This window comes from Serinus canaria, chromosome 28, assembly GCF_022539315.1.
Source record: "Serinus canaria isolate serCan28SL12 chromosome 28, serCan2020, whole genome shotgun sequence".
NCBI classification, from domain to species: domain Eukaryota; kingdom Metazoa; phylum Chordata; class Aves; order Passeriformes; family Fringillidae; genus Serinus; species Serinus canaria.
The window spans coordinates 3,756,897-3,780,621 of NC_066341.1; the positions used below are offsets into that span (position 1 = coordinate 3,756,897).

General features: G+C 54.3%; 2 protein-coding genes across 10 annotated transcripts in view; one reads left to right on the forward strand and one right to left on the reverse strand.

The window, feature by feature from the left end:
• The window catches only part of DOT1L (DOT1 like histone lysine methyltransferase), an 86,675-nt gene extending 74,860 nt beyond the window's left edge, over window positions 1-11,815 (reverse strand). For 8 of the 9 annotated variants that reach the window (XM_050986251.1, XM_050986254.1, XM_050986253.1 and 5 more), the window contains exon 1: window positions 11,655-11,815. In XM_050986251.1, the coding sequence (XP_050842208.1) occupies window positions 11,655-11,735 (81 nt within the window). In that variant the 5' untranslated portion in view covers window positions 11,736-11,815. Of the gene's footprint in view, window positions 1-8,929; window positions 9,223-11,654 lie in introns of those variants that run through there. The other variant, XM_050986252.1, reaches the window with a different exon arrangement.
• An 11,385-nt stretch (window positions 11,816-23,200) lies between these two features.
• AP3D1 (adaptor related protein complex 3 subunit delta 1) overlaps window positions 23,201-23,725 on the forward strand; it is a 42,736-nt gene continuing 42,211 nt past the window's right edge. Inside the window, exon 1 of the mRNA XM_009096851.4 lies at window positions 23,201-23,538. Within this exon, the coding sequence (XP_009095099.1) occupies window positions 23,443-23,538 (96 nt within the window). The 5' untranslated portion in view covers window positions 23,201-23,442. The remainder of the gene's footprint in view (window positions 23,539-23,725) is intronic.

The window sequence follows — 23,725 nt, forward strand, 5'->3', positions numbered from 1 at the left end:
GTTCAGGGTTGTTGGGGGGGCTGTGCAGGGCCAGGGGCTGCACTGATGATCCCTGAGGGTCGCTTCCAGCTCAGGATATTCAGGACTCAGCAGCACTCACAGCTCTTCCTCTGCCACCAGGGTGAGAAAACTAAAGCAGCCCCAATAACAGCCCCAAGAGACCACAGTGTGCATGACATGATCAGCACCAGCCACAGCTCACTAATCTGTGCACAAAAGCACCAAATTCCTACTAAAAACATCCAAATCAGACATTTCTACAGAATACTCTGTAAGAGCAAGGTAAGGTACAAATGAGAGTTGGCAACATTTTTGCCACAAGTTGGCTGTTGGAACAGTTTGTAATTCCCCCTAACACAAAGCTCTATGCTCCTCCTCCAGGTGTGGCTGCTTTGGTTACACCAAATCTTCAAACTAACATCTCTTAAGATACTTAAATGGCAAGATTTTGATTTAATTCTGTGTTCCAGTAAAATATCCCAGACTCCTGGGTGTGTTTGTACAGAACAGTTAACCCCCAGTGCAACAATCCATAGTGAATCTATAACCTAAAGCAACAATTTTGAATGTTCTGGTTTCCATCCTCAAACACAAAGAATTTGTTCAGTTAAATTGGGCAGCCAGCACTGCCTGCAGGCAAGAAACACCACCCCAGTGCCCTTCCAGATTTTCATCTTTTTTTATTTGAGTTCTTCTTATGAAACTGTGCTCGGCCTTGGGGTAAGCCTAAATTGGGGCTCGAGGGGGAACACCATATTTTTCTAAATTTTATTTCCCCACATGCCAAGCTACACCTCATCCAGGCTGCACAGGGCTTGGAGCACCCTGGGATAGTGGAAGGTGTTCCACACACCAGGGGGTGGGACTGGATGAGTTTAAGGTCCCTTCCAACCCAAATCTGGGATTCCATGATTCTCTGAAAGAGGGATCTTTGTGAGATCTGATCATCTACACAGCACAGGTAGTGAAAAGGTACCCCAAAAATCCTGCAGACCTGAGCAGCAAAAACATGGTTTGAAAACATAAGTTCTTGCCAAAAAAAAAAAAAAAAAAAAAAAAAAAAAAAAAAAAAAAGAAATAGGTAATATAGCTCAGGCCCTTCACCATACAGAGACTTTTATCTCCTCTTCATAGGCAGGAACATTTCTGGGCATAGTTTTGGCTGCCCAGACTAAACTGTCCCACAGCAAAGCAACCCTTGCCCTTTCAGAGCCAGTTCTGGCTCACCAGACCATGCTTCCTCCCCTAAAAGCAGGCCAGGTGACCAAAGCAGCTCTTCAGAAATGTGAAAAGCAGCTGTGGTCAAGCAGGGGCAGAGCAGGAGGGACAGATCTCCTACAGCTTTCCCCTGTCTACCAGATGTGTGAAAACCAAAGCTGAAACAAGGCAGTTACAAATAATTCAAAGGCAACCTTGTGTACCTTTTAATGACCTGGCTGGATACACTTCCAGCCCTCCAATGTAACACCAGCCCCTCCCAAATCCTGGACACTGACCCCACTCATGGATTAACAGAAGTCATAGGGATTTGCCAAATTCTGATCTCCACATGACCCATTTAACTTGCAAAACAAAAGAGGTCAGTCCCACCAGCCCCTGGGTTTAAACAACAGCTTGGTTGCCTGCAGTGGCAGCTCCCTCCCCAGGCAGCAGTCCATAAATCCAAAGGAGAGGATGTTACAGCTGCAGACAAGATGGTTAGCAGAGATCAAAAAAATGGATTAGGAAAAGCCAATCAATCTTGCAGAAGGCTGGTGGGACAAGTGCCTCTTTCAAGCCCCTTGCTTCCTTCCATCTGGGGAGGATGATAAGGGTTTCTCTGGACACCAGGAAAGGCAACAAGAGCCACTGCAGCTTCCCTGGGAGCCAGGAAAGATCCAGCATTCTGCACAGCACACAGATGCCCTCACAAACCAGGGATTTCAGCCTGTCACAAGTTTGTGTTCCTCCTCCCACAGGGTTTCATTTCACTTAACTCACCTAGAGAGACCCACCAGCACAGTTCCCCTGCCCAGGGCAGCTCCATGGCCAGCACACCTGAACACAAGAGGGTCACAAGAGCCTCTGAAAAGCCAAAGCAGTTCCAGCCACTGCAGTAGCCAGGAGCTGCTCAAGAAGGGAGGATCTTAGGCTCCACGTCCTGCCAGCTCTGCCTTCCACCACTTTGCATTTTCAGGTGTTTGCCTTGTGCTCAAATGCCAGCTAAGCCTTGAGGAAGGGAAAGCCTGCTCCTTGCAGTATTCCATATTGGATAGCAGGACTTGGTTTAATGTTACCAGATTTTATCCCAAATCAAGATTGTGTCATTTTAGCTTCCTCAGCAACAACCATAGCACAGTTTTTCTTACCAAAAGAGACAGGGACCTGTCTCCTCTGAACCACCCAGTTACTGTCATTCCCTTAATCAAGAAAGCATAGGGACATTCACAAGAATACATTTTTATTAGAATGTATAAAAAGAGATCTCCTGCAGAGAACACCTTGTAACCATCTTTTCCTCCCAGTTTCAGGGAAGAAAAGACGAGGGAAAGAAGATCTCCCAAGACTGCATTTGGAAGCCCATCTCCCACACAGCAGGAGGCAGACAAGCCTGAGGTAGTTTCAGTAGTTTCTAGGTTACTGTCACACAAAACCAACTGGAAAACATAGTGGTCACCATGGCCTCCTAAATGGCTACATAAGGACATTTAAATAAAAAGAAAAGGTTGGTCCAAGGTCCAAAATAAACTAACAAAGGAAACAGGCATGGAGAAAGATCCAAACTGCTCTGGATAATCATTTAGCATGGTTGCAACAGGGATTGCACTCTCACTGCTGCTGCTTCCAGCACAGTAACAGTTTTGCCTTTGCACACAGCAATCCCAACTGTTGCTACGGACACTGCACAGATGCAGGAGGGAATGGCTCCCCTGGTAGTGCAGGAGGGGCTCGGTCAATCCATTAACATGCAATCAGCCTGCAGGAGTGCTGGAGGCACACAGGATTGCCACAGCAGGATGAGCCAGACAAAAGAAGAAATTCCACTATGCAAAAAAAGCCAGTTTAAAATAATGTTTATGTTAGAATACATAACATAATGTATTTTAACATAAACAGAATACATAAGGGAATGCAATGGTTCTGGTAAAACAGGGATTCACTGGTGTGTCCCACTGCCCTCCCAGGTGAGTTTTAGGCAGTGCACACCCTGCCCATACCAAGGCAGCTGCAGGCAGGGGACAGATGCTGTGGTGATCCCATGTGCACATGCATGAGAACCCAGCACTGCCTGTCTGGGACAGAGGGAACTGCTGGGCTTTCACTCCCTGGAGCAGAGGAAGGCAGCCCTGCCACCATGTCACAGCCAGTTTAACCCCACCCAGCCACCTGCCCTGCCACCACTTCTCTAAGTCACCTCTAGCTCTGGGCCAGCAGTGCCTGTGCTCTCACACAGCAAAGGCAGGGGAGGCCTGAACTAAAACCAAACCTTGGTGGGGTTTTGGCTCAGTTCCCTTTCAACCAGCCCAGTTCACAAACACTGCTCCAAGGGTGAGAACAGCTCAGCACAAGGGAACAGAGATGACAAGAGTCACTTCTACCTGCAGGTGTCCCAGCCACAAAGCTGCACCCCCCAGGAGCCACAGCTGTGCTAGCAGGGAAATACCCCACCCCTGCAGCACAGGAGAGCACAAGACATCTCTGATCACCCACACTGCCAGAAAACAGCCCTGCACACAGAACCCAAGGGAAGGAATCAACACACAGCCCCAAAACTGCTGGTGCTGAAAGCAGCCACCATCTCCTTCTCAAGCCCAGGGTCTTCCCACACCCTCAGTGGGGAAGGAAGGGAGGAAGCTCATGGCACAGTCTGAGCCCCATCTCCTGCAGGGAAAACTGGTGAGACAACAGCTTAAATAACCACTATATATTCTGTAAAGATAACTCAGTCTTGGACAGCTCAGAAATTCTGTTTCTACTTAACACACATAAATATTCCACATAACAGAAATTAGCAGTAAAATTTTGTTCTCTTTCTGAAGCTCATTGGGTGTGGAGTTTTAACAGGTATCAAAAAAAATTTTATATATATATATATATATATATATATATATATGGGTTTTCCTTTATAAGCTTCAACTTGTGGAGCAGAGCAGGGATCCAGTGGAGGTTCTGAACAGCAGACATCAACTTCCAGCCACCAACCACTTCCACAAGCCATTTTACTTTAAAGACTTATAAATGACCCTACAATATTACAATGCATTCTTCACAGACTGCAGAATTTCAAATGAGTGTTTGCTGTAATGAGCAGAGGTGGAAGCCAAGATCCACAAAGACTCCAAACCCAGCTCCAGAGGTCAGAGGCCACCCTGAGCCAGCACCTATCTCCCAGGTCTTGTGGGATGTGGGAACCAGAGGGAACCACCTGCAGCCCAGTGGGAATCCCACTGAGGAATGAACGAGAAGCCTCGAAAGCTCACAGTTATTAGAACTTTACAAGTGTCAAATAATAATATTGCTGAGCTCCAAAAGGTAAATGACACATTATTGACAAAACCTCAGGAAACTGGCCTTCACAGGACACAGAAAATCACAAGCACTATTAAAACCCATTCATTTTTATTAAGAAACTTAATTCAGAACTTTTTGTAGGATTTGGTTCAGAAAAGTTTCCCAATGTTTCATTTATCTGTCTTCAGTAGTTCCTTAGAGTTTTCATCCAACACTACAAAGTCCATTCAGTGTAAATGTTTAGAAAACTCTCATTCACTTGTGAAATGAAACAAACCAAAATACTCTGAACAGGAACTTTTTCATTATTCACTGATCTGCTCCTGTCTATGAAACCATCATTTCCTGCTGTAAAATATACCCATCCTCTTCCTATGCTCTAAAAATAGTCCCTACTTGATTCAATAGCTCTAGCAGCATGTGGCCAACTTTACTATTCAGTTTTATTTCTTGTTCCTTTTCAGAGTTAGTTTTGTCTTTAATAATTACCATGAAAGTAAATATGTTCACAATTCCTAACATGAACTTTTCCTCCTTCTGTGGATCCTTCTGTTAGGAAGGAGAAACTAATTGAAGCAAAAATACGTTGAGACAATTTATGTTTATCAATCTGTGATAAAAGGCACAAAAAATTCACCCCACCCCTGGCCCTTGTGTTGATCACTACAGTGCAAAACTTTAATCAGACAGTTAAAGGTTAACTCAAAGCAGGAAGAAAAAAAAGCAAATCAATGAGAAAGGGGGAAAAGAAAGAAGGAAGAGTACAAAAGTAGACATATGGATGTCTGGGGAGAAGGGTGATTAAATCCCCCATAAATCTCACATACCAAGAGGTAAGATATTTTGCCTAAATTCCCAGAGGCAACACAATTCAGTCCCGTATCTGAGACTTGAAAGGATAATCATCTCCATCTATAATAAGGCTGCCACGAAGGACAAGAGCTGGAGCTGCATGTGGGGGCATGGATTTCCCTTGGCACACTGAAAGCTTTCAGTGCTGTGTCCAACTGGAGCTGATGGGTGAATTTTTAGGTAGATAAATTTGAATTGCCTGGGCTGGAACTTTGGCCTGGACAGGAACATTAATCCCCACTCATGTGCTGATGAATGAAAGGGGGAAAACAAGCTATCTTGGACAGCTACTCTGTCTTTCAACAGTTAACTTTCAGATAAATCAGTTATATAAAAAAATAAATACTAGTGTGGTCTTTAAGAGACAAGACAAGAGACCAACTTTCACTTTTCAAACTGGGCAAAAAAATGTCTGTTAACTGAACTCATGATTTATCTTGTATCCAACGGGTCAGGGCTTGGAACAAAGGAGTTTGAGAACTGAACAAGCACCGACTGTCACTCAGGGCAAGTTCTACTTCAAAGGGTAAAGCCCAGAAGGAAACTGCTCTTCTGTGCTGCCCACGTGCTGCACAATTAACGCTGTAGGGCTCTTGTGCCCCCCAAGAGCACATCCCTGAGTCCCTCTGGCACTGGGGAAAAGGGCAGGAAAAATGATGTAACTGTGCCAGCTCTGTGATCTGCTGGGCAGCAGAGAAACCCGAGTGCTTTTGAAATGACTGAGTCAATATTTCCCAGCTTCACACTGCGTGCTCTCCCCACTCCAGGTGTTTTTAAAACTGGGGAGGGCAGGCAGAGAGGGAGAGGTGCTGAGAAATCGGAACTGTGCTCAATGTTCAAACCTTTCCTTCAGCAGACAAGCTTTTTCTAAGTGATTAGTCATCCCCACGAGCATTTCCCAACAAGCTGAAGCAACAGGGAAAACCCCCGGACTCTGCCGAATTTCTGGGCCATTACTCAGGGGGTGAGGAGGTTTTTGCCTGGCAAAGGCAGAGCAACAGTTTCCTCCTCTGCCTCCTTTGTAGGGCCGGCTGCCCCGGGCAGAACCTGACTCACATTTCACAGAGCAGGGCGGGGGGCCGCCTCTGAAAACACTGCAACATTTTTTTCCATCCCAGATATTTCCAGCGATGCCGTTCCCAGAGCCGCCCCACACACAGCCCCACAGGCATGAACACTCCCGACCACAGGGAGGATCAGGGGGGCTTCACCTTCCCCCTCCAGCTCAGGCTGGTCCCAGGGAAAAGCCAGGAGCACGTGAAAGATGTGTTTTCCATCAGCTCATCCCACAGGAGGGCAGTGGGGTATGGAATAAGAACCCCAGGGGAGGGATCTGTGGCAGAGGGCAGGATGCACAGGACCACCCTCAGCAGCAGGGCAGCTCCAACCCCAAGGGAACAATTTAGGTTTTCTTTAGGTCCTTCCCAAAATCATCTACAGCACCATTCTATGGCATTCCCACACCTGCCTCAAAACCAGGCATCACAGAACCTCTTCCCAGGAAAGCTGAGTGACACGAACAAAAAAAGAGGATTAAATTCTCAGACAAGATTTGTTATTCATCTCCACCGTTGATCTTTAATTTCAAAGGTGACAATCCCCTCTGGGCTGTGATTTTCATTAACACTCCCTGCCCTTGAGGTCTCCCTGCACAGCACATTCCTTTGGTGACAGAATGGTATCAGCTGGATCTCGACACTAGAGGGGAAAAAAAAACAAATGCCACACCCTGCACCCTCCCACCTGTACAAAATCTAGTAGTAAGAAGCTTGTATCCCATTACTCCCAGTAGCAGCCACACACACACCTCCAGGTGCAGGGGGATGTTCTAACAACACTCAATTAGAAATGAGAATTTTCTTGCCATCACAGCTGAGCGGAAAGTCAGCAGTAAAGGTGAGGAACACAAACAAATAAATTAATTATTCAAGCCAGACTTCTCATCACAGGTGCTGATTTGGAGGTTTAAGCTCCAGCAGCTCAGGGCAGAGGCACCTCAGCCCGGTAAGATGTGCACAGTAGCACAACCAGGCCTGTCCCCTCCTGGGACAGAGTCAAAGGCTGGAAGAAGGGAAGAAAATTGGTAGATGAAAAGAAATAGTATTACCATATGGTAACTAGGGCAGAAGATAAATTCTTGGCTGTGAGGGGGGTGAGGTCCTGGCACAGGTTGTCCAGAACAGCTGTGGCTGCCCCATCCCTGGAAGTGTCCAAGGCCAGCTTGGACAGGGCTTGGAACAACCTGGGACAGTGGAAGGGGGTGGAACAAGATGGACTTTAGGGTCCCTTCCCAGCTAAACCATTCCATGATTCTGTGATCCTATACTCAGAGTACAGCCCTACTGGGATCCCCAGGGGCTGCAGGAGTTCCCAGGTGCTGTCACAGCTCAGCCTCCTGGACCTTGCAAGTCCAAGAGGGAGAGGGGAACACAACCCACAACAACTTGATGCACATGGACACTTGCAGGGCCTTCCATGGGAATGCCACCCAGCAGGGATCACAGCACAACAGGCAGATGGCTCATTCTGGACCTGGAAGGGACTTGCAGCCTATTGAATACAGCAGGCAGCGAGTCACCTGCAGCCAGCAGGGCCAAGGACACGGTGCCACAAGAGCCCTGCACAGGCAGGGCCTCCCTCAGCACCTGGCTGTACGTCCTGCCCCACTGACACTGCCAACCTGCAGTGCAGGCCTTAAGGAGAGCAAAGGAATGAAGCACAGTGTCCTTCCTCTCTTTGACACACTGCAAACAGGCTTTTCCACATTCACCAACTCTCTGCTGCAATAGGGTGCAGCCCAGCAAACATCGATTTGGGGGACAATTATCAGCAGCTCTAAACCTCCTGTTGCTCAGCTCTCTGTGCAAGCAATCTCTGGTGCCACAGATATAACAGCAGAACCCTGCCAGACCAGACTGTAGGGCTCATCCACCCCACAACACCCCCACCCCTTTCTCTCTCCTGCACACACAACACCCTGCCACTCTACACAGGAACTTGTCAGGAGTTCAAAGTACAACCTGAGACACCTCACAGATCAGGCAGGCCTTACTGTGGCATAAAACAAAAAATCTCCACATTTAAACCTAATCCATATTCAAATTTAACTAGAGTAGAAGTCAGAGACAAGAGAATGAACCATTTTAAGAAAAATTCTCAGGGAAAAAAAAATATCTGCAAGTCTTAAAACTACATAAGGGGACTTCACTCCTCACACCCTTCAGATCTAAATGATGAGTACCAAGTTATGCTTAGCAACACTTGAAGCATGACTGAAAATGGCATCCTCCACCAGCAGTGGCCTATTTAAGACCGGTTAGATCCAATAACTCTGGTCTCTCGCCCAAACAGTTCCTTTATCTAGGCCTGTATCTCTCGTACTACCAAAATTAAAATTTTAACACCATATCCCTGGGTCTCTTGTCAACCTGGCACCAGCAAAAAGTGGGGCAGATACGCGGGAGCCGAGGAGTTAACCAGCACACAAAAGAGTACACTCACTTCAGCTCTGATTAAGCGGGGCAGTCACAAAAACAGAGGTCAACATCAGAAAATATTTTGTGAGTCATGAGGAGAGATTACTCACCATGCACTATTCAACTTACTCATCACAGTGTGGCACGGCCAGCACGGCTCACCACGGCTTCATTAGGGCACCGTGGCCTTTCCTTTGAGGCGGCGGAAGGCGGGGGAAGGAGCCGCACTTTCAGTTTTGTGTGGAAGCCAGTGGGAGGCTGGAGCTGCACCACCGCCGCCGCTCTCTCTCCTCCCACGGCCCTAATTAGACTCGGAGGGAAATACATGTTTCACATCAGCCTCCCCGGCTCTTTTAGCATCCCAAAAAGCGCCGGGTTGTCAGCCGGGCTATTATCCGGACTCAGCAGTCTGGAGAGACCCCACTTTTCCTATTATACACGAAATAAGCAGCAGCCCAGCAATAAAAAGACACGGTATTAACCCAGGCGTCCATCAATAGGAGAGACCAGCCTTCAACGCAGCAACACTGACGCCGCTAATTTAAGATGTAGTAAGAGCATAAAAATAGCCAAGTTACTCAAGGCAGGGTTACATCACACCACGGAGCCCGGGCACGCAGCAGGTTCACACTACAGAGCCTCGGATGCTGGGAAAGATGACTCCGTGCCACTGCTGCTGCTCTCACCAAAAATAACCTGCCGGGACCGTGAGTTTCCCGTTCCCTTTCCCTACAGCCCTCGTCGGAAAACACATCTCACAGAGTACAACAGGAAGCAACCAGAACGCTGCTAAATAAAACTCCTTGAATCAGCGTGGTGTGTTTATTTCCCCTCTCCTCAGCTATCCCACCTTGCTTCCTCGGAACCACGGGCGGTGAAACTAAGAAATGTTCTGCTTACGTCAAAGCGAGCCGAGCTCTCCCGGCAGCTCGGGGCCGCGCCAGCGCGGGGAAAGCGCGGCTGCAGTTCAGCAGAGCACGATGTCAGCAGGCCAAGCGCTGCCACGGACACAGGGATTTGTTTGCAGAGCCCCAGGGTTCAGCCGGAGCCGCGGCCAGCGCCGGAGAGTGCGTGTGTGCGAGCACGCCTTGGCCGCACCGCAGCGCTCCGCTCCCCGGGGCGCGATGCTGCTCGGCTCCCGGTGAAACATCCACTCGGGAATTACTCTGGAAAGGCTGGCAGTGCCAAGCGGACGGTTTAAGGGCAGGATGTTTGGGGTTCGTGGTATTTCTCAGTAGACGGGGGGATCACAGCCCCCTCCCCCCCGCCCCCCACCACCACAACCATCCGCATTTCTGATTAACTGAGAAGAAATTCTATTTATTCTGCCATCCTGAAAAACAGCTGCTCAAGTTTTCCCAAATCAACTAAATCCTCATTTCCCATGCTGCAAAACACACGTTTCACCCTTAAAATAAAGGGCGGGGTGTTCGGTTTTTCGGTTTTTAAGCCGGTAGGAATTTCTGTGAACAGACATAAAACCATCCCTCCCTCCCAGAACAATCCCTATCCCTCGTAATCTTTAACTTCCACTTCACACAACCCGCTCGGAGAGGGGGGTAGAGGAGACACGAGTTAATATTTGGCGAGGAAAACCGAACCCGGTCATCGCTTGTACTTTCAGTTTCTGACAATTTGAGCAGAGCGCGCGCCCGCCAACACTGACAGAGCTGCCCAAACAGGAAAGGCTGCGTTTAACCAGTGTGTGCTGGGAGACACGCCGGGAACAGCACTGCATGGAGGATGTTTTGGAAAAGCACGGCTACAGCAGCAGCCCCGAAAGGCAGGCGGCAGATAGGAGCAGGCAGCCGTCTCCCCCTGCCACGAGCGATATATTCCTAATCACTCACACAACAAGCGATTGCCAAAGCGAGCAACAACATCAGCAGTATCAGCTGCCCCAGCCTGTGCGTCCCAGCGTGTTCTCGCCGGGAAACGGCTCACGTACAACAGCACAGCCTGGAACGCAGGGATAATCAACAGTGCCTGCGCCAAGTAAACATATAGAGAGACGTTTTGCCTTTGCAAACTGTGCTCCGAGGGGCTACACGCAGTTAGGAAGAGAAATTGCTCAAGGGTTGATAGGAAGCCTACACACATCCAAAAATACCCTTCCCGGAGCCTTTCGCCTCTCGTGGGATTGTCACTAATTTGAACATGGACATTGTTATCAAGGTCACACATCGCTCGTCCGGGCTCGGGAGAAAGTCAGGCAAGTTAAGGAAAAACGCCGCTCGGTAGCTAAGCAAGGACAAGTGACATTTTTTTTTGGAAGCACGAGGATTGCGGCTGGCTCGAATTCTACTCGGGATAAATAAGAGGGGAGCTCCAAGGGCACGGCTGGAGGGGAACTGGCGGCAGCCCCAGACACCAGCGCTGCCTCCAGACCCACAAGCGCCGCTGGCCGCTGTTTATTCCCACTCTGCGGCTGGTCCTGGGGTCCCCACGACCACCCGAGGCCATCCATAATTTAAGCACTATTCCCCCATCCAGAATCCCGGAATTCCACCCCGCTCGCAGCAGCACCGGTTATTAACCAGTTACACGAGCCCAGCGCGAGGAAAACACGAAAACTTTTCATTAAGCAGTCCTCCTCCTCCCCGCCCTTCGGTTTAGTCAACCAATTATAAAATGAAATTGGGGATTTGACTTCCAGGCGAGCCGCGGCGGCACCCGGGGCCGGGGCTCCGGGAGGGTTCCCGCACGGGGGGCGATCATCCCGACGGATCCCGGGAAGGGCCGGCGCTGAGGGATCGCCCGGCGGGTGCCAGGGCCGGGGCAGGGCCGGGGGCGCTGACAGGGCGCGGGGCAGGTGCGGGGCCGGGCCATACTCACGTAGACGGGCAGCGGCCAGGGGTACACGGCGGGCTCGGCTCCCACGGGCGACTTCAGCCGCAGCTCCAGCCTCTCGCCCATGTCGGCAGCCTGAGGACGAGGCGGCGGCGGCCCCGCACCATGCTAGAGGGGCCGGCCGGGGCGGGGTGCGGCCGGCGGGCGAGGGCGGCGGCGGCGCTCGGGGGGCGGAGGGCGGGGTGCGCCCGGGCCGGGGGGGGCGGGGCGGTGCGGCGGGCGGCGCGGGTCGGGAGGGGCGGCCGGTGCCGGGGGGGCGGCGGGTCCCGTCCCTCCCTCTATTGTCGTTGGCGGCTCGCGGGGCTCTCGGGCGCCGCCGCCATCTTGGGCCGGCGTGAGGCGAAGCACAATGAGGCGCCGGGGCCGGGCCGGGCCGGGCCCGAGCGACGCGACAGACGCGGGGAGGGGGCGGGCGGGGAGAGGGGCGGGCGCGGCCCCGAGGTCCCTCCCCCCTTCCCTTCCCTCCCCTCCCCGCCCCTCCGTCCCCCCTGTCCTCAGCTGCCCCCGCACCGCGCGCGCTCCCGCGGCCCTCTCGCGCACCCGCAGCCCCCCTCCCCACCCCCCGCACGAAATGCGAGGGGGGGGGCGAGCGGCGCGCGCGGGGACGGGACCCCCGGACAGGGCGGTGTGACACAGGGGTGGCAGAGGGGTGGCACCCGGCACCTGCGGCGTCAGACACGTGAGACAGGGCCAGGGTGGCACACGGCACACGAGAGCAGCATGGGCTGCAGTGTGACACGCGTGTGACAAGGACAAGGGTGGCACATGGCACACGGGAGCAGGATGGGCTGCAGTGTGACACGCGTGTGACAAGGACAAGGGTGGCACATGGCACACGGGAGCAGGATGGGCTGCAGTGTGACACGCGTGTGACAGGGACAAGGGTGGCACCTGGCACACAGGAGCAGGACAGGCCATGGTGTCACACGCATGTGACAGGGCACGAGTGACACATGGCACATGGGAACAGACTGAGCTGCAGTGTCACATGTGTGTGATGGTGCAAAGGTGGCACATGGGCACAGGAAGCGACAGGCCACACATGTGTGACAAGGTGAGGGTGGCACATGGGAGCAGGAGGGTGTGTGTGACACATGTGACATGGCAAGAGTGGCACATGCGAGCAGAACAGGTTGTGACATGACATGTGACAAGGCCAAGATTGGCACGTGGGCATAGGAGTGAGACGGGCCATGTTGTCACATGTGTGATGGGGAGAGGGTGGCACATGGGAGCAGGATGGGCTGTGGCCTGACACAGATGACAGAGTGAGGATGACACATGGCACATGGGAGCAGAATGGGTTGCACTGCGACACACGTGACCAGGCCAAGGGTGACACATGGCACACAGGAGCAGGATTGGCCACATTGTCACATGTCAGATGGGACAAGGGTGGCCATGGCACTCAGGGTCTGTGTGAGGGTGGAGCACCCATGTGACAGCACAAGGCTGGGACCCTCCGTGTGACAGCACCCAGCTGGCATGGGACATTCATGTGGCCTTGCAGGGCTGGGTCGCTCATGTGGCCGTGTAAGGCTGGCACACACGATGGCACAGGGCTGTCACACTTGTGTGAGGGCACAGGGTTGTCACACACATGATGGCACGCAGCTGGCACACTTGTGATGGCACAGGGCTGGCACATGCATAAGAGGACACAAGGCTGACACACACGTGATGGCACAGGGCTGTCACACTCGTGTGAGGCCAGGCTGTGCTTATGGGTCTCTGGACCAAGCCCCCAGAGCTCCTGGTGCACACAAGTGCACACAAGTGACCTGTGAGCTTTGCCCGGTTCCACACGGTGACAGTCACCGTGGGGGTGTGTCACACGTGGGGGCACAGACTGGGATCCCCATTGCACACAGGTGTGTGTGCCAGGCTGTGCAGGGGGCTCTACACAGCTCCAAGGAGAAGCTTTACGGGCACAGGGGAGCAGAGCTGGGCCCTGGGCACAGCAGTGTCCAGTGGGGGACAGGGGGACACAGGGATGGAGGGACATGGGGACGGGGTCCATCAGCCACAGACACCACCCCTGGGTGCCGAGAGCAGCATCGGGAGCTCTGTGGTGGCAGCTACAGCCTTACAACACGGTGTAATGTGGGAGTAGGGCTGAGAGCACCCCAGCCGGGCAGCTACAGGACCGGGAAGTGTCCTGGGTGGGGGCTGGGAGCTGCATCTCTATAGAGGCCGGTGAGGGGCTCAGTGACAGCGTTTTCCATGTCTATAGGTGGCTGCAGGGCAGGGTGACACCGTTTGCATGTCTATAGGTGCCCAACAGGGCGATAAAAACAGGCCGGAGCTTCCTCCTTCACAGCCTTTCGGGTGATAATTTCCCTCTTCCGGACACATGTGCATGCCCTGGGGTGCAGAGACATCTGGGGGCCCTGCCACCCTGTCCTGCACTCTGAGGGAAGAGCACCCAGCACTATCACAGCACCCACACTCTCTGCTCACACCGCACTGCCCAGGGGGCCAGGGGACAATGACACCGTGCTCCATCTGAGGGTTGGGAGCCAGTATCTGCTGGGGATGAGCATCCCTGAGGGAACAGGAGCATCCTGAGGAGGTGCCCTCAGCCCAGCTGGGCATGGCTGAGCCCAGGCTCTGACCTACAGCAGGGTCCAGCAGAGCCAGTTGACACCTGGAACCAGTCCTTCCCAATAAACTGGTGGTGGAAGTTCTGCTGGGAGCTGCTGCCCTGACATGCCAGTGTGGGCTGGGAATTCTTCCCCCTGTGGTTCCTCAATTTCTCAGCCAGACAAGTAAACACGGCTTGGGGCAGGATGCTTTTGCCATCTGGCTCTCCTGGCTGTTGTTCCCAGTTTATTAATGCCATCACTCTTTTATGGAGCTGCAGAGGATGTGGGTCAGCCATGCTGGGGAACTTGGGGGGCATGGAGCTCAGCTTTGGTGCCCATGTTGGTGCCATCACATCCACTCTGCTCCTGCTCTGGGATGTGGCTCCAGGGCCAGACAAAGCCTCCTGCATTCAGTGAACCCCTGAAAATCCTTTGGGATGGAGATGTGGCATGGAGACATCCAGTGTTTGGGCTGCAAACTGGTGTCCTGGCTGGGGTCACTGTCTGTGGCCCTGTGCTCCTCAGGAAGGCAGGGAATGCACCATGCCTGAAATGCATCCAGAGCCAGCGAGTGCCAAAGCAGGATATTCCCTGCACAGGGATTTTGTACATTATTTAACACCTGTATTTTTGACAGGTCTCTGCCTTCAGCAGAGACAGGAGCTGTTTATTGGGGGCAGCTGCACAGCTCTGTGATGGGGGCTGGGATGTGCCCCTGCTCCTGTCCCCATGGCTGCTCCCTAATCCAGAAACTGCTCCAAGGCTGGCTCCAGACTCATCCACTCCCCTTTTTGTATCCTTTTTCTCCCTCTTAAATGTCTGTACGTGCAGAAAGCTCCATAGCTAGGAACCCTTTTCTAAAGAAAACACTAAAATCATCAAGTCAGCAGTGCTTAAACTGCTCTGACTGCCTCTTAAATAATCAATTCATTTTTAATTAGCTTACCACAAAAATTCCATTAAATTTAAATAAATAGACATGGCAGGAGTTCTCCAAGGCACAGCAGGCTCCATTTAAAGAATTCTCTTTGAGTTCGTTAGGTTGGTCTTTAATCAGTTTGTTGTCCAAGTCCTTGTGTGGGCCAAGCAGGCTCCTGGGCTGCTAATAAAGAGTAATGGAAGCTTCCAGGATTTCCCAGATGAATCCCAACCATCTGGCCACCATGCAGGGGTTCAGTGCTGGAGCTGATGGCTCCTGGCAGGTATTGAGGAGTGGGTCATTTTTGAAGCACCTGCCTGACTCAGGACATCTTTTCACTGATTTCTTTGCGTTTTACATCTGGAAGAAGAGAGGGAAGCAAGGAAGGGCAATGCCCTGTTTTCTGCTGGTTCAGTGAGCTGAACTGACCCCTGAGAGATGGGAGAATCCCCGAGAGCTGGGAACCACTCTGTCCCTTGGACAGCTCTAGATTTTTGCTTTTTTGGGTGTCTTAGGGGTCTATAAGAAATCTTGGGAGGGACTTCTGACCAAAACATGTAGTGACAGGTCAGGGGAAAGGCTTCCAAGTGCCAGAGGGCAGGGTTAGATGGGATTTTGGGAAATAATTCCTCTCTGTGAGGGCAGTGAGGCCCTGGCACAGGGTGTCCAGAGCAGCTGTGGCTGCCCCTGGATCCCTGGCAGTGCCCAAGGCCAGACTGGACACTTGGAGCAGCCTGGGATAGTGGAAGGTGTCCCTGCCATGGCAGGGGGTGGCACTGGATGGGCTTTAATGTTCCTTCCAACCCAAACCATTCCCTGATTCTCTCCCCACTCACCCTGTGCTCTCCTGCAGCTCCTCTCTGCACTGCACCAGGACACGCCGGGTGCTGACAGGGTTCCAGAGGCTGATGATTTTCCAGGGACACCGGGCAGTGACCTGCAGCATTGGCCCTTCCAGAGAACCAAGAATCCACTTCCAAATGAGCAGCAGTTGGATTTTTCTGGTGTGGAGGTTTGTGGAGGGGTGGGGGAGGGGTTCTCATCTCCTCTCCAGGTATACTGGTCCTTCTGCATCCCCCAGCTGCAGCTCCTGGCTCCAGGCTGGCACAATTGAGAGCTGATTTTTTTTTGATGAACCGGTTTGGATAGGGAGGAATGGGAAAGCTCTGCACTACTCTGCACACAAATCTGCTCCTGTAGCACTGGAAAAGAGATTTTTCCCTGTCAAGAGTATACAGTGGGCAGCTGGTGCTCACAGGCAGCTGGCACAGCCCCTCCTGCCCTGCTCTGGCACATCCCACCTCTGCTCCCACACAGCCCCAGCCAGGGATCCCCCAGAATGGGGGTCCTGACTGTGCAGGCGTGGGGGGACACAGGGAGGGCATTAATGAACCAAGGACACTTTGCACAGGCAGTGCTCTGCCACTCTGTGCACAAACCACATGCAAAGGCTCCTCTGGAGCTCATCCCACACTGGGGTTACTCCCTTGGGAATGTGGGGTCAGCTTCTATTATGTTCATGTGTCCATTGACCCTCAGGCAGGGCCAGTGCTTGGCACAGGGGCTTGAGGAGCACATCAGCTCCTCTGATGTGAACCTGCCTTCCAGCAACAGCTCATCTTCACTATTGACCCAATTTAGCTGACAACAACAAGCTGGATCACGAGGCAGGTTACTGCAGGCAAGTTTGTTCCCATCAGATGAAACATCCCAAGGGGAACCCTGGTAGTGGCAGGGCAGGATGCAGGTGGTCCATAGCCCCAGGGATGGAGGCTCTGATGACCATGCACAACTTCCCTTTCTCTCATGCAAAATGCCCCATGTGCAATTTTCCAAGCCCCACTTTAATTTCTTGGGGTCAATCCTGCATGGCACCAGGGAGTGCCCTTCCACATGATGGAGCAACATCTGTCCTTTCCATCTGTCTGGCCAGCTCTCTGGGCAAAAGCTCTCCAGGGATGCTCTGGCTGCAGTTGCCACAACAACAGTGATGCAACAGTTTCCTATGCACTGGGAGTCCTGTTGATATTGAGGACCTGCCTTGGGTGAGGCATCAAAGCCGTGCTGGTGCCAGTGGAGGTCCAGGCAGGATAAAGCCACTTGTGGTTGTCAGTGTCTCCCTTTTGGTCCTGGAACTGGTTTCAAACTGGGTTTGAGCCCAGTTTGGGAACTTTTCCTCCCTAGAGAGACGTGGCTGCCACTGCTGGAGCCTCCCTCACACAGTGATAGGAGTACTGTACATGTGGAGCCAGAGCCCCAGACTCAGCAAGGAATGAGATGGACAAAAGCAGGGGCACCGCCTGTGCCAGGCACAGCTGATGGCAGAAGAGTCACCTTCTCAGCCCCCAAGAGCAGCCCTGAACCCACGGAACTTATCAGGAATGTTTTCACTGTGGCTCTCTCCCACACAGCCCTGGGGGGGTTCCCATCAGTTCTGCTTTGCCAGGGGAAAACAAACCCAGTTTGGTCCTTTTAGGCTTTGCTCGAGCTTCAGTCAGCCAATGCTGCAGTGCTGGCTGTGTCTAACCCCACACTGCCAGAGAGCTTCTGGAGAGCCCCTGGTGCCGTCCAGGGAACCTCTGCCCTGCCCTGGCCCCCAGCAGAGGGGACAGAGAGGCCAAACCAGGTCCCATGGGTGGACTGGGGTGTCCCTGCTGCTGCCTCCCACCTCTCTCGCCCTTTTTTACCCTCTTGTTTGGGGGCAGCCGGGGTTGGGGACATCCTGGCTCCATTTCTCAGGCAGGGGGAGCAGTGCCCAGCTTCCCCCTGGCTCCGGGCTCTTCCCAGCCTCCACCTTGCCGGCCCAGCCCGCTCCAATGCTCCAATGTGCCATGTTCGCCATCCGTTTGGGACGAATTCCAAGCATTCTATCAGATGTGGAATTTGTGAGCACGAGGCGGGTGTTTAACCCTCAGGCTCCATCCAACCCCCTTTTCAGAAAGGAATGTGGGGGGACAAAGGCTCTGGCTGGGTGGGGGCGAGGGGACCGTGCCAGCTGCACGTGCAGCAGTGCCAGTCCCGAGTCACCCGCCCGGGACCCGGAGCGCACGAAGACAGCCACGGCACACGAAGCCTCCTGAATGGGTCCCTTGTCCCCGCAGCGCCGGCTGGCCACGTGTCCCGCCCCGTGCCTGGCCCGCGGGGACACCGGCTGTCCCCGCGCCCCACCCCACAGCTCATCCTTCACCCACGTCCTAATGTGGGGGTGGGACCGTATTTGGGTCACCTTTAATCTAAATGTCAGCGCCCATCACCTCCACCCGAATGCGGGGCACCCATCACCCCCAACCAGACACCACACACGCGTCACCCCAGCACCACACACGGGGCACCCGTCACCCACAGCGGGTGCCCGATCGGGAACCCACCGCCCCATCCAGCCACAGTTCACCCATCACCCAAACACGGGGCATCCATCGCCCACCCACCTCCCCCCAAAGGCGACAACCCTGCCCCCGACACAGGTCCCCCACGCGTGTCCCCCGGCCCGGCAGGTCCCGCCGTGTCCCCCCGGCTCTCCCGGGCCGCAGGCGCCACCTCGCGGGGACGAGCAGGGAGCGGCGGAGCAGGATCTGCGCCGGGGCAACGCGGACACCCCGACACCGGCACCCCAGGACAGGGCACCCCGCATGGGGGACCCCAAAAAGGGCACCCCCGCATGAGGCACCTGGATATGGACACCCCAACAGGGGCATCCCACCACGGGCACCCCTGTAAAGACATTCCAACACAGACACCCCAATATGAGCACCCCAATATGGACACTGGGGCATGGGGAACTCTAGCGTGATGCACCCCAAAGTGGCATCCCAAATTTGGCATCCTGTCACAGACACCTTGGCTGCAACATGGGGCAGCCCAATATGGACACTTCAGAATGGGCACCCCAAAATGGGCATCCTATCATGGACACCTGGGCATGGGAACTGCAATATGGGAGTGCCCCAATATGGGCACTCCAGAGTGGGCACCCCAAAACAGGAATCCTATCACAGACACCTCTGCATGGGGACTGCAATATGGGCCCAATGTGGGCACTCCACTATTGTCACCAGGGGGCAGGACACCCTGGCACAGTCACCCCATCCTGAGCATCAAGGACAACCCTGCATGGGACACCCCAAAAAGGGCATTTTGACACAGGCATCCCAGCAAAGACACTCCAGCATAGGTACCCCAATATAGGCACCCGGGCATGGGGCACCCCAATGTAGACACTCCAAAATGGGCATCCCAAAATGGGCATTCTGTCATAGACACCTCAGCATGGGAACTGCAACATGGGGTGCCCCAATATGGGCACCCTGGGTCAGTCACCACATCCTGAGTGTCCCATAAAGGACATCCCAAAAAGGGCATCCTGGCATGGGATTCCTGGCAAGGTCACTCCAACACAGACACCCCTATATGGGTACCCAGGCATGGGACACCCCAAAAGGAGCACTCCAAAATGGACATCCTGTCATGGGAACTTGGCTGGACCCTTGGAGGCTGAACAGCTCCGATTTCATGTTTCTTTTCTTCAATTCCATGTGTCTTTCCTTGTTATTTACATAAAAATCACAGTTAACATAACCAAGTACAACCACTTTAACCATCATTGGGATGTGAAACCCACAGAGTGCTTTGAGTGCCAGGAATGGGGAGAAAGCTTTGGAAGCACTGCCACGGGGGAATACCAAAAAGCAGCTGAGACCCAGCTCTATCGGGGATGTGATGGCCGGGATTGTGTTTTGTGGGACTCAGCAGAGCTCTCCCAAGGCACACCATTCCTTAGGGATACTCTGTCAGCAGCTGGAGAGGGAAAATTCCTTCCCTGGGAATGCTGCCTGTGTAAGTGCAACAGGAGGTGGCATAATTTATTTTAAAAATAGTAAAAAATATCTGAGCTGCAAAAGCCAGGAAAGACAAAAACTGGGAATTTTAAGATTTAGGTATCAGCAATGGCAGCAATTAGGTTTAAAGCAATGCTCTTAATTAGAGGTGATCATAAGGAGATTCCAAACCTTTTAGCATTCCCAGGAAGAAGACTGAACAAGTCAATTGTGTCCCAAATTCAATTCTTAAGGCTGAACTAAGGCTGCCTCAAGAGGAGAAATCTTTGGAAATTCAGTCGGGAGGGATCAAGTCCTGAGTCCAAATCCATCTGTAGGAGATGTTCCCCACACCTCGGGGGGCTGCACCTCCCAGCCTGGGCTCCCTTGTCTGGGGCTGTGAGAGTGTGACCAAGTGACAGCGTGACAAGGTGACAGTGTGACAATGTGACAGTGTGACAATGTGACAGTGGCTGAGCTCCACTGCAAAGGGCTGGGTTAAAACAAGGGATTTTCACAAGGTTTTTGGGGATCCCCTCAGAGAGCAGCCCAGTCAGAGGCAGGGGGACAGTGGAGGTGACAGTGACAGCACAGGTGGGCACAGCCAGCCCTTCCCAACCACAGCCTCAGCCTGGTAGCTGGATATTCTCCATACCATGAGGACTCCAGCAAACATAACTCTTCCCTGTGACTTTTTCCTTCAAAAGGGAAACCTCCTGCACAGGGGCTGATGTGTGCAGCTATATCTGAATAAAACCAACACAATCCCCGAGCTGGGCTCCTCTCTCTGCCCTTGGGCCAACACAAACAGGCTGCAAATCCCAGGCTGAAGGCAAAGGGAAAAATACTGGGAGCAAGAGAAATCCTTTTCCTTCCACTGTTGTGCAGTGGCTCAGAATCCCAGGTGGATCTTGGCAAGGTCATGTCTCCTTTTTGTTTGCAAGCTTCTTTCTCTTTAGTTCCCTCCTTTCCCTGATGTTGGAATCCTGCTCTGGAGATGAAGGTGGGGTGGGAAAGCAGATCCTGTACATTTTGTTTACCCTCTCCTGGTCCCTGTCACCAGCCACCTCCAGTGGGGGACATGGCACCCACGGGCAGGGGCTCATTCTGAGGTGTTGGGCACGTGGGTAGAGGACAAGCTGTGGTCACAGGGACACCAAAATACTGCCTACCCTGTGCCCACACATGTGGGGACACCCACAAAGTTCCACACATCATGTCACCTGTCACCCATCACAGCTCTCCTACACCAACACGGGTCACCTGGGGCAGTGGGTGAAAGTGTTTAGCAGGTGCTCAGGTGTGGCAGCCTGTGGAGCTGCATCCCCCATTAAAAATGACCCAAAATTTGGCTCTATTGGCTGTACAGCCACTGCTGACACCCATGGGCAGAGGGGAGAAGTGGAGCTCTGCCAGCCCCACTCTATGGGACCCCCACCTCATGGAGGGACCTGCAGCCCTTCATCCCTGTGAAGGTACCCCTGACCCCACGGGGAGACTCTCAGCCCCAGAAAGGACCTGCAGACTCATGGAGGTGTCTCCATCCATATGGAAGGCTCCCCGGCCCCATGGAGTAACCCCCGGCCTCATGCAGGAACTCTTAGCCTCAGAAAGGACCCGCAAGCCCACAATGGGATCCCCATCCCCACGAAGGACCCCCATCCTCACGAAGGGACCCCCATCCCCAAAGACGGCCCCTTGCCGGCACGGAGGGATCCCGTCCCCACGGGAGGACCCCCATCCTCATGGAAGGACCTCCATGCCCATGAAGGACCCCCTGTCCTCACGGAGGGAGCCCCATCCCCATGGAGGGACCCCCATTCCCAACGAAGGACCCCCTGTCCCCACGCGTGTCCCCGCCGCGCGCGCCCGCGCTGCCACGTGGGACCCGCGGGACCGCCAGGATGGGGGCGTGATCGAAAGGGGGCGTGGTCAACGGGGTGCGTCACGTCACGGCGCGTGGTCAGTGCGGGGACAGAGACAACGGTGGCAGCAGTGACGCGGCTGTCGCGGGGCGGGGGGGATGATCCCCAGAATAGTTCAAGTTTGAGTGACCACACGGGGCCATCAGCCCCCACCTTCCTGCTCCGGCAGCGCCATCCCAGAGCACAGGGCACAGGATTGTGTCCAGATGCTTCTGGAATGTCCCCATGGAGGGAGACCCACACCACACTTTCCCTGGGCAGTCTGCTCAGTGCTTGGTCACCTGCACAGCAAAGAAGTTCTGCTCACGTCCAGGTGAAAGCTCCTGGGCATCATTTCCTGCCCATTCCTTTGGTGACGCTGCTGGGCCCCACGGGGCAGAGCCTGGGCCTTGCTCTGAGCCTCCCTGCAGGCACACAGAGCTGAGGGCCCCTCTCACCTTGGTCTGCTCTGGAGGCTGAACAGCCCCAGCCCACAGCCGCTCCTCGTACGAGAGATGCTCTAGTCCCTTCATCACCTCCACAGCCCCCACAGGCCCACTCCACGTCTCGCTGATCCCGAGGAGCCCAGAGCTGGACACAGCACTCCAGCTGAGCCCTAGCAGGGCTAAGGAAGGGGCAGGATCAGTTGCCATGTCCTACCACCGATGCTCCTCCTAACAGAGCCCGGGATCCCACCGGCCCATTAGTTCAGGTCCAGCAGCTCATTAACTACTCAGTGTTTGCTCCAAGCGCTTCCAGGGTTGTGGTTTTCTCTCGTGCGTTTGCAGCTATTTGTTGTTTCCAATGTTGTTTCCATCCCATGGGATGAGAGGGGTAGGATCCCCCTCCCAAGCCTGCATCCTCCTGAGGGGCCGAGTGGGCGTGCCCCACACGAGTTAGTGGGCGCGGCTTCGCTGAAGGAGCAGGGCGGGATGGGCTAGGGCGTGGTTTAATTCGAGGGGCGTGGTCTGCGCGGGATAGGCGGGGCTGGAGAAAGTCAGCGAGATGGGTAAAAGGCGCGGCCAGAGGGGGAGGGGGCGTGTCTGGAGATCAGGGAGGCGGGCAGACGGGGCAGGGGCGGGGGTCAGAGGGCGTGTCCAGACATTTGGAGGCGTGTCCAAGGTGATTGGGGCGTGTCTGGAGAGCGGCGGGGCAGGCGGGGACGCCAAGGCCGTTCCGGGGGCGCGGCCAGACGGAGGCGCGGCCCGGACGGAGTGGGCGGGGCTGGAGAGCAGCACAGCGGACGGTGCTGGCCTGAGGGCGTGGCCGGTCTATCGGGGCGTGGTCATGTCGGGGGCGTGACTGAGCCCTCAGCTGACCGGCCGCCATTTTGTCGGTGCCGGATCCCCAGCGCCGCCTGGAGCTGTGCCCGCGGCCGGGGTCGCCCGTGTCCGCTCGTCCGTCAGGGCAGTTCCGCCGTGCCCTCCCGTTCCCCTCGGCATGTGAGCGGCCCGGCACCGCTGCTCTCACCCGGCTCGAGCGGCAGTAGCACCGCGGCGGCCCCCCCGGCCGGGCCCGGCCCCTCAGCCCGGCGCAGGCCCCGCCGCCGCCATGGCGCTGAAGATGGTGAAGGGCAGCATCGACCGTATGTTTGACAAGAACCTGCAGGACCTGGTGCGCGGCATCCGCAATCACAAGGAGGATGAGGTGAGGGCACCCTTCCCTGCGCTCCGGCCCGGAGATGTCACCGCTGGCCGCTGGGGCCGTGTCGGGAAGGGAATGTTGGTTTGGGAAGGGGGAAGCGGGAGTCAGAACGAGGAAGGTGACGCTGGGGTGTGGGGCAGGAGGGACAGGCTGGGTGAGGGCAGGAGAGTTAATAAGGGAGGGTCATGCT